Below are 15,265 nucleotides of genomic sequence, written 5' to 3' on the forward strand. Positions count from 1 at the left end.
AGCCTTCTACAATAGAAAATGTTTATTTTATTAAATAAGATAAATATACATCTTTTCAAATAGCTTTAAAAAAAGTCATACTTTTAGTCTGAAAGGTCCTATAAAAGTTGTATACAGTCAAACATGTAAACAAATAATTATTAACTTCGAACCGTTACATTAAATCGTTACAGTGCAAAACAGCAATGCCCATCAGCTACAGAACTGCTGCCACATTTTCCTTTAAGAAATTAAATGCCCAAACGGCAACTTTCTGCCAGAGCTTCATTTTGTGGGATACATGAATCCTTTGGTGTATTTGGAGAGCCCTGTTTTGGTTGCGATCCACTTGTTGTAGTTGGTGACTTGTGTGTAAACCCCTGGTTTGTTCCTACTGGCACAGCCCTCCCCCCAGCTCACCACCCCAAACAGAAACATCCGACCTGACGCTTCACACAACAGTGGACCACCAGAGTCCCCCTGTGAGAGGAGGATGCAACAGTTAGTCACGCTCATAGCATGAAGAGATCCAATCATATAGTATGTTGTTATAAAGGCTCATAATGATACTGACTGTCTGTAAACAAGGCAAGGACAATATTGAGGACAAATTAGTGAAATGTCTTCTTGGCCCATTGAGCCACCGGTACACCACAATACATTTAAATGTGATACATTGTATGATTAATATCCAAGTATTAATTATTGATTACATTATTTTATTTTATTTTAGCCAGCATTTAGACAATAAAAATATCTTTTTTCTATTGAACCCAAAGTAATTATTGGCTGTCGGGCCAGTCCTTCAGACATGGTAAGCCACTCTTTAAATACATTTTCAAACTCCGACCATTAATAAACCGACCCGAGGGTAGACGAGGATATAATCAATAACCTCAGGAAGAGGAAAGAGTGCTCCTCAGATCTCCTTTAATGCTCCTGAAATGTATAACATGTTACACAAGTTCCATTCTTTAAGTGCTTCTGTTTTTGTGCTGACATTCAAAACAAGGCTTAAGACATTCATTCATACACTTTGCTTACCTTGCAGGCATCGGTGCTCCAGTCAGGGCTCCCAGCACAGAACATGTTCTCAGTGATGAGATCTCCATAGTACAACTGACTTTTACACTCAGTCTGCGGGAGCAGTTTCACCTCGGTCTGCTTCAGTAACTGTGAGTAATGCCACGCCGCTGTAGAGAACACAGTGTCAGTTAGAATCAGGGAAAGGATCGGTCATGGATCTGTGGGTTAGAGGTTCTGCAGTACATACCGAATCTCTCCATCCCGAATCCTGCGATGCTGCACTGAAATCCAGCAGGAAGCTGAGTATGAGATGGAGGAAGACACACTGTCCGTGCAGACGCTGACCTCACCGCACATCCTCCATTTCTGCTTTTGATCTTCAACAGTGCTGAAATGCAAAGACAAACACAGCTATGAATCATGCACACAAAAGCCCCCGTACAGCTTACTATCTTTCTCACACACACACACACACGCACACACACACACACACACACACACACACACACACACACACACACACACACACACACACACACAGTCTGCGCACCTATGTCATTGTTATAGTTGGACTCATTGTATTTTTGGTGGATGATCAGTTTTTTCACAGTGAAGCTCTGCTCCCTGTCAGCATCAGTGTCATTGATTGCCGTCTTCCCCAGGTACACAGACAGACGCTTGATGTTAGTCCCCTCACTGAACAAAAAAACACAACTTTGTAAACAAACTTCATGGGCCTACATATCTACATATATAAGTCATGTTGCATGGAGAAACAAGAGTGCATTGTATTTTCTGAGTGGGGGTTTTGTCTCACCCATCAGAGAAGCAGTGTGCAGCTGTGAGAACCCAGCATGGTGCGATGAGAGAGCCACCACAGACGAATCTGCGCTGGTGAAAGAGAGCAGCAACCCATGGGTGCGACTCTATGGGTGTGAAAGAACCACCCACAATTTTATGCATCCTCTGCTCAGACCTCTCGCCACACGTCAGCTCTGCAGGGACACACAGGACGAGTCAGTGAGTGATGATGAAGGCATCACAAGATGACATTGAGAAAATAGTGTGTTTAAACAACACATCTCACCTGTATCCACAGCCGATGGAGATTGTGTTGTTGGTGTAGAACCTGTATGGGATCAGGAAACATACATTAATGGAAATATCCAAATCAAACATACAGTACATCAATGATTTAAAAAAAAAAAAATTAAACCTTACATCTGGGAATGTTGCAGAATTCTCTCACAATCCTCCTTCCTTTTCGGACACGACACCACGGCTTCAACATCTGGTCAGGGTTCCTGGCATTCAAGTGAAATAATATTAAACACATGATATAATAAGGGAACACGTCGAGGCCCCAGATTAGTGACTTAAAGAATACCTGCAGTAATTGTGGTCGCCAAGTCCCTTTGAAGCTCCTGAGGGGATGTGAAACCGGTTCCAGTTGAGACATCTGCCTCCGTATGCCGACTCAGAAACGAATCCCCTGTAAGTGCTCCCATCCCCAGACTGACACATCTCTGAGGATCACATTGCAAAAAGAAACATTTAATGTTTCTCACCTGATGCAACAATGCAGAATAATAGGTGTTGCCCTGGCAGTTGTCTTACCCCTGTTAGTGCTAGGTTTAGGTGACCAACTCTTTTTAGACCATCTTCGTGAAAACGCCTGAAAGAAGCACAAACAAACTTGTTTGAGACATTTCTATAAAACGCTCATACCTCCTCACTATGCTTTTTAAACGTCAAGTTACTTCCTTTTATTATTGCTTACCGCATCAACGCTGAATGCTGAAAAGATGGCAATAATGACTAACAGGTTCATCTTCACTTCTGTTTTCGCTTCTCCTTTTTGGGGATATTTTTGTCTGAAGAAAAATGAAACAAAATTACAGAAATGGAACCAAACTAAACTGCTAGACTGGATTCAAAGCTCCTGTGCCCTTATTTGGAAGTATTTTTAAAGGACATGGAAGGACAGAAAAGTGTGACTACTGAACGAACATGAGCTGGCTTTGTCTCAGAGGAAAAACGGTGTGAGAGCAATAGATAGACCATGCTCGTTGTGTGCGCTCTGGACTGTATACACACAGCCTCCATCTGTACAGTGGGTGCAATATCAATTTAGGTTAGTCCTCATGCATGTGCACACCATTACGTTACAGTAGTTTTGCAATGCGTGCAGTTCAAACATTGAATTTCTAGATATTTCTAAGATCTAATATCAGTTTGATAATGACAACATTGTTGTATGGTTAAACTTTGCATGATTTCTATCAATAAACACTTTCATCTTTACTAAATAGTTGTATCTTATGAGTCATCTTTCCAGGTCCAATATTACAAATACAATTTGTGATTTATATAAATAAAAAGCTTCAAAGGGACTTGGCGACCACAATTACTGCAGGTATACTTTAAGTATACTATACAAATCTGACCTGACTTGAATTGACTTATTATTCAGTAAAGTAACACCACTTCTTATATTTTGCTGAATGCCACAGTCTTGAATACTTGGTTGCAGCTTACCTTTCTTTCCAGACTTGCAAATCCTAATGAAGTTCTTTGTTATTTCTTCCTGCTGAGGTGATTTCCTCTCTGTATCCTCTGCTATGCAGGACCCAGACTCACGCTGTTAGTTGCTCTGGTGCTACAGTGCTGATCCTCCCTCTGTTACCTGCTATTTAAAAACACACTGGCCACATGTGGGAGTGGTTTAGGAGAAGATATGAAAACATCCCTGGGACTCAATTGCTGATGAGCAAAGTCTTGACAATAAGAATTTGTCATGTCCTATGACACGCACACTGAACACCCCCCCATTCCCTCTTAAACCACAGTGAGACTGTTCAAAATAATATTGCCAACATTCGTCATGTGTACAATGACGCAGAAGAGCACATCCCACTCAAAAGTTTCATAACAATTAACTAAATGTAATTCTAAAAACAATTCACAAAATAGAACTTTGGTTTGTAAAGTCTCTTTTACTCTAAAGTCTAAGTTACTCAAGTGGTCTTGATGGCATCAGCTCAAACTGGTATCACATTCCTTGATCCTTCATTTCCCCTCAATACATTGTGGAATTAGAGATGTTGAGATATTTCCTCCGTTGCTTTTATGGTGGAAATACCACCAAAGTAGTCAAATGCTCAAACATGACAATGAAGCTCAGGGATTCATCATCATTCATCATCTATTAAGTAGTTGTTAATGTTAATTTCCTTGATTTCGTCAGAGTACATTTCTGGTCTTAATATAAATAGCACCGTGTAGTAAAGCACATCACTGCAGATATTACACACAGCCGCCATCTTCACTAAAATTTGGTTTGGATGACAGGTCTTTCATTCTTTGCACATCTTCTGCTAATAATGCACCGCAGCTTCCCCTAAAAGAATGGGCATTGTTTGGAATTTTGCATGGGGATTTCAAGACTAAACTCACCCAATACTTTAATGGTTTCCTCATCAAATACTCTGACGTCGGTGTTACTCACATTTCCTCTTCTTTGATGATGACAATAGATGGATATGACACCTTTGTGTAGGGCCTTGTGGACCGGAGAACTTTAAAGGATGAGATGAACATGTACAACATGCATGAAGTCGGCAAGCGTGGAACAACTGAATAACAAACATTAATGTTTATTTATTGACTCCAATAGCCTTCACTGATCAATGTGTGCTTTAAGCTTCACACAGGTGTTTTACCAAAAGAAGAACTATGTTACACAGAAATGACACAATTCAGGATAACCCAGGATATTTGTGGTTGAGGCCAGCTGCAACCTGGAGTGTTTGCTTTTGCATCTTCTGCCTCCCTCCATCCCAGTCTGGACACCAGTCACCCTCCATATCGGCTGTCAAAGGCTCAAGACTCACCTCTTTGAGTTCTTCAACTTGCTCTAATTCATCTCTTCTAGATTTTGCTCGACCGCTACAGTTGCAGTGGAGGTGTGAAAGGTGTTGGTCACAGTTACCTGTGAAGAGATGACGTGTCCTGTTTTATACTGTTCACAATAGCCCTTTAATTAACAAGTCCCATATAATTAAAGCTTAAAGCCATAACAGTATGCAGTGGTATTTCCCTTATAACATTAGGGTTGCATCCTGCACAGTAATGCTGCGTTCACACCAAACGCGTTGCGAATATTCGCCAGTCAAGTTGTGTTTATTAGTGTCTTTCGCAACCAGTTGCGAGGGGCGTGGCTTATCTCCGTGGCTTGTCTCGGTAAAAACAGTTATAATTTCCTCCATCAACCACGGTCGAAATAACCGCTAGTTCTCGATAACTTCCGCATCCAGCGATACCAGAGTTGAAATATTTCAACTGCCGAAATTTCGCAACGCGCGAAACGTGTCTATCGCAACGCACGGCGAATAAAATGTGGTTGCCTCATTTTCTGTCAGATAACCTTTTTTTAACTCCAAGAAGTGAAGTCACTTCGTATTATCTTATTTTTTTCTGAATTCCATTTGAACTTAAAACGATTGGCAAACATCTCTGACCCAAACCCTGCTAATCGTGTATACTCCTGTGTCAAACTGGACGAACAACTGGTTAACAGCAGAACACATGGGTTTTCGTCTTCTCCCTTCAACCAAGAGATACTGTACCTGTCTGCTTCCTCTTTCCACTGCACAAAGAGATAGTTGAATTCCGTTCAAACAAAACGTTTTTTGGAGAAGCAACTATTGGGTCTGGTGGATGCATATTTTTACTTGCATGTTTCATTTTCACAATGCATTTTGCTGGATATGAACATATGAATTCACCTGCATATCTTAATAAACTACACTGACAACAAACAGAGTGTACAGTTATGCAACTTGTTAATATCTAGAAAGATACAATTTCATTCTTGGTCGAACACTTGCTAATTTTCTGACTAATTTTTTATGGTATAGTGTGAGCTCATTTCTTGTATAAGAGCTTGAGAAAGTATGATCTCTTCTAACCTCTATTTTAAAAAACAATCATTATTTAATCTCAGTGTTAACAGGTAGGATGTTAACAGAGTATATAGGTTAATGGAATTGGAAAACACTGCCTTGTTTCCTCTGCTTTCTGATCATTTCTAAATACATAAAAAACATCACAATGTTTTTTAAACGCCACTTGAAGCCAACTTGTTCTCTTATATGGAACTAATATCGATTGTGTATGGCAATCGTGTTTGTTGTCTTGTATGTGTTTATGCATGCTTATACTGTAGCTTAAGTGTTTCTTTTTTAGTGTAAGGGGTCTCTTTTGAAAAGGAGGTCTTGATCATAATGTGTGCATCTGTTCAAATAAAAGGACACGTGTTTACGATACTGTAATGACCTTCAGATCATGGCTGAAACTGGGCATATGGCACCACCTTGTGGACAAATTAAGACCGTGTCATAGTTTTGGAAATATTCATTCTTAGCCGCTTATGATGGATACGGTTGCTTTCAAGGTAAACATAAACAAATGTTTGGATGTGATGGGAAATCCCCGACCAAAAGGAGTAACGTTTCAGAAAACAGAAAGCCTCACGTGCGTCCTGTCCGCTGCCCTTACACCAGACACGCATGCGCAGAAACAACGTTTGCCTGTCAGTCTACACTTCGAGCAGATATCGAGCAGGTTTCCACTCAGAAATACAACAAAACACAAGACAAACTTTAACTTTAAAGCCGCGTTTGATGGACTCTGAAGTGTAAAGGTATATTTTCGCCGGCTCGACCACCTAAACAACAACAACAACACGAGCCGTGGACGACTCGGTTAGCTAACTTTAGAGCAACAATGTTCTGAAATCCAAAGTGAGCTAACAGCTATCTGTCGACTCTGGCGTCCTGGTGAGTTTCTGATGTTTGTAGCGTGAGATACGGTCTTTAGTAGACTATTTGTTTACCATAGGCAACCTGTCTTTGAGTTATCTAACTTCCCTGAACCAAACATTGTAACATTGGCTAGCCAATAACAACAGAGGGTTGTTCAGGACGGCTAACGCTGCTGTGTGACGCTCTGTGTACAAACACAATCACACCAAAAGCAGCTATAGGATATATAAGATTAACAAATGGTTCAGTATGTGGCTAACATGGTATATAGAGTGGGAAATGGTTTACTAACATTCATGATATTTTCTAATGACAAAACCTATTATAATACATAATAACAAGTCGTAAAGAACAATTAAAGTAACACTTTCCCATGCAGATGATTAGAGGAAGATGTGTACTGTACATGCAAACATTAAATTATTTAAGTACAGAAGGTGTGATGAAGCGCTACAGTGTAGTCCATAATGTTTCTGGACAGTAACAGATTTTATTTATTTCCTCTTTTTAGCTGAGGTCTCTGTTGCACAGCAGCTGCAGGACCCCTCACTATGGAGCGGACTGCACTCAAACAGAGCCAGCTGTGTGGCTCCTGGGAGATGAAGGAGAGACTTGGGACGGGAGGCTTTGGGCACGTCTACCTGTACCAGCACCTTGTAAGTTCTACCATATGTATGCTAAGGAGAACATAAACCCAAGACCCTCTTTTTAGCTTGGTTTTATTCCCTATCTGTGTTTGGAGCAGGAGTTGAGAGAGAAGATTGCGGTGAAACTTTGTCGCCTGGAGCTGAACTCCAAGAACAAAGACCGCTGGGCCAGAGAGATTCAGATCATGAAGAAGTGAGTGTAAATCCTCCACTTAAGTTCAAAAAGCAGCCTATGAACAAACTTCACTGTACATTTTCTTCTTGTCATTTTCTTCTTTCTCTCTGTTTAAGGCTGAATCATGTGAACGTTGTTCAGGCCCGAGAAATTCCAGAGGAGTTGAGCTCCATTGCTTTAAATGACTTACCCCTGTTGGCCATGGAGTACTGCTCAAGAGGTGACCTACGCAAGGTACCAAGTGGGTATTTTATTAAGACCCCATACACATTGTTTTCTTATCAAACATTGCACTGTTAACCTCTGTACATCATGATTTAGGTTTTGAATAAACCAGAAAATTGTTGTGGACTAAAGGAGAGTGAAGTCCTCTCGCTGCTCAGTGACATTGGTAATGTTTTCCTCTGCTTTTACTTTTACGAAGTCATTGTTATAACATGTTGATGCATACATGTATATGGAATGATTTTGTTTTACAAACCCAGGCTCTGGTATCCAATACCTCCATGAAAATAAGATAATTCACAGAGACCTAAAGCCAGAAAACATAGTTCTGCAGGAGATTGGTGGGAAGGTGAATTAATTTCCTTTCTTAAATGCATACAGCCTGTGAAATGTTCATATATTGCATGGTTTTCTGTGCCTTACTCTCATTATGAAATTGTGTTTTCCAGCTTGTCCATAAAATAATAGATCTGGGTTATGCAAAAGACCTAGATCAGGGCAGTCTCTGCACATCCTTTGTTGGAACTCTCCAGTATCTGGTAAGTGTTGCATCAGTAATGTGTTGCTCTGCATGCAATGTTGTTATTTTTTTCAATAAATGTCATCAATCAAGCCCTGTTATATAAATCTATCTGTATGTTTTTTCAGGCTCCAGAGCTATTTGAGAGCAAACCCTACACTGTAACTGTGGACTACTGGAGCTTTGGGACAGTGATCTTTGAATGCACTTGTGGTTTTCGCCCCTTTTTACACCACATGCAGCCTGTACAATGGTGAGTCTGTCTTCAAGAACCTGGTAATGCATATGACATTAAACACAATTTCTTAATGTTTAACAATTATTTTGCAACTAATATACATATACAATTAGAATATCTAATAATCCTAAATAATGTAATGATTGTTTCAGTAATTATAAATTATAAATCACAGCAAAATGTTATGCTTCAGTGTTACCATATTATATAAAGATACTAAACTAGGTTAATTTGATATTGAGTAGCGCCGACTCTCTGTAAACCAGGAATATACAGGATACAAAATGTTGGTATGAAATACACTTTTTATTGATGTGATTGTGATCACAACACTTTTATCAATCTGCAAAAAAATGTATGCAGAATGTTTGGAACATTCTATTGGTCTAGTTTTTTAATCTGTCGGCTTTATTTTCAGTTCCCTCTTTTTGCGCGTTTACCTCCTTTTGTAGGACAAGTAAAGTCAAGAACAAAGGTCCCAAAGACATCATGGCAGTAGAGGACATGAATGGAGAAGTCCGATTCTCCACACATCTCCCTTATCCCAACAATCTCAGCAGGTAGAGACAAAACAAAAAGAAGATGCTTTTTCAGACCTTCCAGTCAAGCGTCCCTCATTCTAACTTGCACGTCACCTGTGTCGTATCGTGTGTGTGTGTGTGTGTGTGTGTGTGTATGTGTTTGTGTTCACAGGCCACTGTTGGAACCAGTCGAGTCCCTTCTGCAGATGTTGTTACTGTGGGACGCTGCAACACGTGGTGGAGGGCTGGATTCTGACACAAACAAGCCATACTGCTACACAGCTCTACAGAATATTCTAAGCTTGAAGGTTAATAATACAAGCCTTGCCTTTTATTAAGACTCACTTAAACTAGATTGAATTGATTGCATTTATGTTTTCATAAATCCCAGTTGAGGACAGCCCACAAAGCAAACGACCCAGCTTCATGCCTTTCTTTCCCCAGGTGATTCATGTGTTGGACATGACATCTGCCCAGCTGCACTCTTTGGTTTTCGGTGCTGAGGAGAGCTTACACTCCCTCCAGCTTCGCCTGGAGACACACACTCAGACACACATCTCCCCACTGAGTCAAGAGCTGCTGCTGGAGACAGGAATCTCCCTCGACCCACGCAGACCACCCGCACACTGTCTGCCAGAGGGATTGGTATGCGACACACACATAAACAAAAATATTGGATGTCGTACAGACCCATCCACAAGTACATAAGCAGCAAATTTGAGAAATATTGTTTTTGTTTTGAAATTTCGTCTGCATTACACTGGTAATTTTAATTAGGTTGTCTTTCATTTGTTTTCCCTACATAATTCAACAGTGCAGTTAAGTTAACATTTAGTTCCCAAAGGGTCTTTGGTAGAATAAAAAGACATACGGTAATAATGTAATATGTGAAACATTTGACAATATGTGAGCAGCCTGTATGAATGAGTGCATGGCGGTTGCTTGCTTCCACCCTGTCTGGCTTTTCTGGAAGTAAATGTTTCAGCAAGCCTAAACCTCAGCATGCTGTATGCTGGACTGGACCAGTGTGCAAACCTCCACTAATACGCTTCAGTGTTCACAGTGATATTCGTTCTCTGTTTTCAGCGAGGCTGGGACAGCTCCATAGTCTTTCTGTTCGATAAGAGCTTGACCAAGTACTCTGGACCGCTGACTGCCAGACCGCTGCCAGACAGTGTCAACTTTATAGGTGAGATATATAACTGCATAATGAGCTGTAGAAATATGTTATAAAAGTTAATCTTCTCACTTCTTTTAGTAGGGGTAGAGCGGTTTGTCCTTTAAACACAAAGTTGGCGGTTTAACCCCAGTGTCAAATGTCCACATCTCAAAATGTTCTGGAACGAGACACTGAACCTCAAGTTGCTCCCTGAGCGCTTTACAGCAGCCCACTGCTCCTACAAAATGCTTAGGATAGGCTAAATGCAGAGGTCAAAGTCCATTTATGTATATGACAATTCTAGTAAAGTTTACGTTTTCTTGTCACATTTTTTTAAGACATTAGTACATATTTAGCGAGTACGATTATTACATGATGATAGTCTACTTAGAAAAATGTTGTTAAGTAGATATGAATAAAACAGTGTGTTCGATTTCAAATTTATAAATCTTACAGTTCTCAGTTTACAATTAGTTTTTAGTCTGAATGCAATATCCAAACACTTTGAAAGTTCTAGCAACTTCTTTGAATTTGTTGTCTGTGTTGTCTCAGTCAGGGAGACTAAGACGCAGCTCCCACTGTCTGCACTGAGAAAGGTGTGGGGCGAAGCAGTCAGCTACATCTGCGGACTGAAAGAGGACTACATTCGTCTGTACCAGGGACAGAGGGCTGCCATGTAAGTGCACCCACACACACACACACACACACACACACACATGCGCACGCGCGCGCGCACAAGCACCCACACAAGCACCCACACAATGAAATCTACCTACTTTGTGTTTGTGTATGTGTAGGCTGAGCCTGCTGCGATACAACACCAACTTAACACGGTACAAGAACCTGCTGTTCTCCCAGTCGCAGCAGCTCCGAGCCAAACTGGCTTTTTTTAAGACCAGCATCCAGAATGACCTTGAGCAGTACACCAAGCAGAGACACATTGGCATCTGTGAGTGGATGTTAATCTCCTGCTGGGATACATCATTGAAAGTCATTTGATATAGCCTTCATATAACTATCTGTGGTTGTTTTGTGTTTTTCTGAAGCTTCGGAAAAAATGTTGAAGACCTGGCAGGAAAATGAAGAGAAGGCCGATGGGTTCTCAAAGGTAGGATAGTTGTTACTTATTAGCCGTTTTAAACTTACTTTCAGTTATTTAAAAGCACTGCATGCTAAGGGTGTTATCTGCTGTAGGTTGCAGATATGGGGTATCTGGATGAAGAGATAGTGGCTCTGCATTCGGAGATTGTGGAGTTGCAGAGGAGTCCATTTGCGAGGAGACAGGGGGATGTAATGGAACAGCTGTGAGTATATCTGTATGCCAGTATGAACAGGAGGAATGATTACAGTAAGAACAAATTGTTCAATGTGCACATGGACATCTGACTGTGAATGTATCATTTGAAAATAAATAAAAAATAATGCCCTCTTTGCTTTTTTTTCAGTGAGGAAAAGGCTATTGAACTCTACAAGCAACTGAAAGCTAAATGCAAAAGTAAGTACAACTAATTACACATTTAAAATAATAGACAACAGTTGTAGGGGCTCCTGCTTTTTGTTGTTCTATGGATACAATTCAGCTGTATAAATATTTAATTGGATGAACAAATGTGTCACGATTGTTAAATGAATTCCTCAGCATGGTGGTTGTGAAAAGCAAGATGGCATGCAGTATTTGTTTACATGCTTCTGTCAGATGATAGAACGTGGATGATCATAGAAGTGTGCTCGTACAGGTCCCGACCCTCCACATGGCTACAGTGACAGCTCGGACATGGTGAAGATGATACTCCAAACAGTTCAGAACCAGGACAGAGTGCTGAAAGACTTGTACACTCACCTGAGGTAATTTATCCAGTAGTCTAAACAGACAACCACACACACATACAATCATACAAAGTTCAGTTCAACTGAGATATTGTTTAACAGTTCCCTGTGTGTCTTTTGTGGTTTTCCTCATCTTTCTTCTTTTTTCCTGTAGTACAATTCTCGTGTGTAAGCAACGCATCGTTGATTTGTTCCCTAAATTGGAGACGGCGGTAGAGAACATAAAAACTGCTGAGGCTGCAGTGATGCAGATGCAAATGAAGAGACAGAAAGAGTTCTGGTACCTCCTCAAGATTGCCTGTGTGAGTATATAACGAATTCTCAGCTATCAGTGATGTTTGAGGTGTGTGAAGCTCTGCAATACAGTATTACATGTATATGTAAAATCAAACTGGAGCTAATACAGTGTGTGGTTGTGTGTTTAGGCCCAGAACAATACTCCATCACAGTCACTAATGCAACAACCCACTGACAGGTAAGCTCCCTACAAGTCACAAGTATATATCACAGTTGTATCTGAAAAACACTGTTATGGGACTAGTCACACCAAAACAGTATGTAGCGTCACAAGCTGCATTTTAGAAGATGAGTTTAAATCTACACTGTGCAGTACAAGTTTAATGATCTTTTGAAACCATCATCTGGGTTTGGTTCAAATCGCAAAGCTGCCACAAGGGGTCACCCCATGCACCTCAAATTCTAGTAGCTTGAAGAAGAAAAATGACTCATATTCCCCTCCATTCAAATGAATGGAGGACAATACAGTTGTTTGCAATTACTAACACACATTCTTTTAAACAGGGCTCAGTTTGTCAAAACAGTTAACGCAATTAGAAAAAACACACACCCAAAGTGCAAAACACTTCATATATCCTGCAAAGTGAAGCACTGCATTCAAAACTACATAAACACTTTTCCAAATCAAACTTGTGCGCCCAACGGCACACACTTAATTTATGTTAAAAGATTTTGTCCAACCAACTGCACTATGCTCTGTCTCAATAATAGTTTTCTGTATGGCGCCGATTCTACAGAGATACATTTGCAGAAACACAATTACATTTTGAAACAATCATCCATCCATTATCTTTAACCGCTTATCCATCCCAGCTGACATTGGTCGAAGGCAGGATACAACCATGGCATTGTGAAATGCAGTGTTTTGAAATGGCCAACAAAATGACGTTGTCAGATTCCTGCATCTTAAGTAGTAAACCGTGAGCAGTTTGTTGCAAACGATGATATGTTTAATTGCAAATTGGATGCAAAGCAGAACATGTTTTTTGTGCTGTTGAGACTTGAGCTCTTCTTCTTGCTGTTCACTGAGTGTCAGTTTCAACAACTTTGTGATATGTGTTATTTTTGTATGTTTGACAAATGGGAAAAAAATGTAATATGAAGCTCCAAAATCCTGAAAGATAAACACTGCATTCCAACTTGCATACTTTTTCTTTTTTTATTGAAGTACATACTGCAGCTGCCCTTACAAAGTAAATAATGTTGCATGCAGAATGCATTCATTTGGGATGTACTACATTGTCATAACAGTCCACCTTGAACTTTGACCATCCTGCTCGTAAATCTGCCGTGCAGAAGATTATGGGTCGAATAGCGAGTTAAAGCATGCTGGCTTGCATACTGCAAAAGGCGACTGGATGCAGAGGGACATCTTGGTATTTTTGGCACACTGCATTTGACAAATTATGTATTGGGACATTTTTTCTGGCAAACTGGTACTATGTGTATTTGAACGTGAACAATATATTTGTTTTGTTTTGTGTACAATTCTGACATTTCTTGGGTCAGAGGTGGTAATCCCTGGGGAAAAAACATTCATACACTCTTTTGTCTTTTTCAGTGAAACTGTTAATCAGTTACTGGAGGAGAATCAGCGTTATCTGAGTCAACTAACATCTCTGCTACAAGACGCCACCCAGGACATGGAGCACAGTGTCATGGTATGGTATACAGGCGCGAGGCAGTGTGTGTGTGTTGTAAACAGGTCCTTAAATTAACTCCCTATTGACTTAAAAGACCTTCATAAAACCTTACATTTGCATTCAGTCTTTCCTAGATCATGCATGTTCACCTATTTGATATGTATGTTGTGAGCCTTGAGAATGGCATGAAATTGTCCAATAGATGATAGATGGAGAAGGTTGAGTTTGGTAGTACAGTCTTAACATGTTTGTTCTCTCACCAGGATCTGGACTGGAGCTGGACTCAGTACAGAGCAGTAAAAGCCCAACCCCAGAAGCTGTAGAAACTGACCAAAGACTGTGTGTCTAAGTGTTAAGAGTTAGAGATGTATTCTGTCAACAAGTGCCTTATCAGAGTTACACTATTTGAAAGCTTTGTGATTCCATACTGTGTCTTTTTACATACATGTAATGCTCTAAAACAAAGTGTGCAACAGCATGATATGGTAAGCTATTCATGTTTTAACTTAAATGTATATTATTGAGTTTTAGCTGTAACCAAGACTTATTTATTTTACGTGTAATATTGATTTGAGTAAAACATTGCTGCTGAAAAACTATGCATGATGGAATGTGAATCAATTTTATAAATGTATGGCACATACCGTGTTTAGTCTTGTCTCTGCAAGTGTTAAGCTGTTGAAAGTATCTGTTTATTTACATTCACACAGTGGACCAACTGCCTGCACACATACAGAAAATTGCTTGTTTATGGAACCCTGGGTTTAAAATTCTCTTGGGAGCTGGTGAACTGCAAACAATAAGGAAAAGAAGAGTAACACCATTTCACATTTTAGTAAATATTTTAGTATTGGGATATTACTGCCATCTGAATATTTAAGGGACACATTGATGATATATATAGGTTGTCATGATAATAATAGTTTACTGTATGTACATTTGAAGTATGTCTTCTGGTACCTAATCAATGTCCTTTTTTTTAACTTTTAGATTGTTCCAATATTCATATTGTTTCAATATTCATATGGGCTATCCTAGTTATATTATATTATCTTGAATACATAATCTAACTGAAGGCATATATATTTGCCATCTCAATACATTCTGCTTTTTAAAATAATATAACGTGTCATATAAAATACAAATTGTAAGTCCACCGTACGTTAATATTAAGGCAGAATTG

The 15,265-nt window shown here is 39.8% G+C and overlaps 2 protein-coding genes across 3 annotated transcripts; one reads left to right on the top strand and one right to left on the bottom strand.

Annotated features, from left to right (window-relative positions):
- On the bottom strand, positions 1-3,827 carry plaua (plasminogen activator, urokinase a). The gene is made up of 11 exons (XM_034552635.1): positions 3,544-3,827; positions 2,786-2,879; positions 2,623-2,680; positions 2,393-2,531; positions 2,227-2,309; positions 2,093-2,134; positions 1,823-2,000; positions 1,556-1,701; positions 1,253-1,393; positions 1,024-1,172; positions 1-459 (listed from the first exon to the last, which is right to left on the bottom strand). The coding sequence occupies exons 2-11, from the start codon at positions 2,834-2,836 to the stop codon at positions 265-267; spliced, it is 1,182 nt and encodes a 393-aa protein (XP_034408526.1). The 5' UTR covers positions 2,837-2,879; positions 3,544-3,827; the 3' UTR covers positions 1-264.
- Positions 3,828-6,519: 2,692 nt separating this feature from the next.
- LOC117744348 (inhibitor of nuclear factor kappa-B kinase subunit alpha-like) lies at positions 6,520-14,725 on the top strand. 2 transcript variants are annotated; one of them, XM_034552551.1, is made up of 22 exons: positions 6,520-6,845; positions 7,342-7,486; positions 7,576-7,670; positions 7,769-7,893; positions 7,974-8,043; positions 8,138-8,226; positions 8,327-8,416; positions 8,526-8,650; positions 9,088-9,195; positions 9,329-9,464; positions 9,601-9,801; positions 10,243-10,345; positions 10,868-10,991; positions 11,113-11,264; positions 11,362-11,423; positions 11,510-11,619; positions 11,761-11,810; positions 12,052-12,160; positions 12,297-12,444; positions 12,568-12,617; positions 14,001-14,100; positions 14,346-14,725. In XM_034552551.1, the coding sequence occupies exons 4-22, from the start codon at positions 7,834-7,836 to the stop codon at positions 14,403-14,405; spliced, it is 1,947 nt and encodes a 648-aa protein (XP_034408442.1). In that variant the 5' UTR covers positions 6,520-6,845; positions 7,342-7,486; positions 7,576-7,670; positions 7,769-7,833; the 3' UTR covers positions 14,406-14,725. The 2 variants fall into 2 exon arrangements, with proteins under 2 accessions (XP_034408442.1, XP_034408441.1); XM_034552550.1 differs by having other exon boundaries at positions 7,769-7,886.
- Positions 14,726-15,265: the final 540 nt, after the last annotated feature.

This window comes from Cyclopterus lumpus, chromosome 15 (genome assembly GCF_009769545.1).
Source record: "Cyclopterus lumpus isolate fCycLum1 chromosome 15, fCycLum1.pri, whole genome shotgun sequence".
Classification (NCBI taxonomy): domain Eukaryota; kingdom Metazoa; phylum Chordata; class Actinopteri; order Perciformes; family Cyclopteridae; genus Cyclopterus; species Cyclopterus lumpus.

Coding starts and splice junctions, on each gene's coding strand:
- LOC117744348 (XM_034552550.1), top strand. CDS start 7,382: ATGGAGCGGACTGCACTCAAACAGAGCCAGCTGTGTGGCTCCTGGGAG. Junction 7,487..7,575: donor TCTACCTGTACCAGCACCTT/GTAAGTTCTACC, acceptor TGTTTGGAGCAG/GAGTTGAGAGAGAAGATTGC. Junction 9,196..9,328: donor TATCCCAACAATCTCAGCAG/GTAGAGACAAAA, acceptor TTGTGTTCACAG/GCCACTGTTGGAACCAGTCG.
- plaua (XM_034552635.1), bottom strand. CDS start 2,836: ATGAACCTGTTAGTCATTATTGCCATCTTTTCAGCATTCAGCGTTGAT. Junction 2,681..2,785: donor CAGCATTCAGCGTTGATGCG/GTAAGCAATAAT, acceptor TGCTTCTTTCAG/GCGTTTTCACGAAGATGGTC. Junction 2,001..2,092: donor TCCATCGGCTGTGGATACAG/GTGAGATGTGTT, acceptor GTGTCCCTGCAG/AGCTGACGTGTGGCGAGAGG.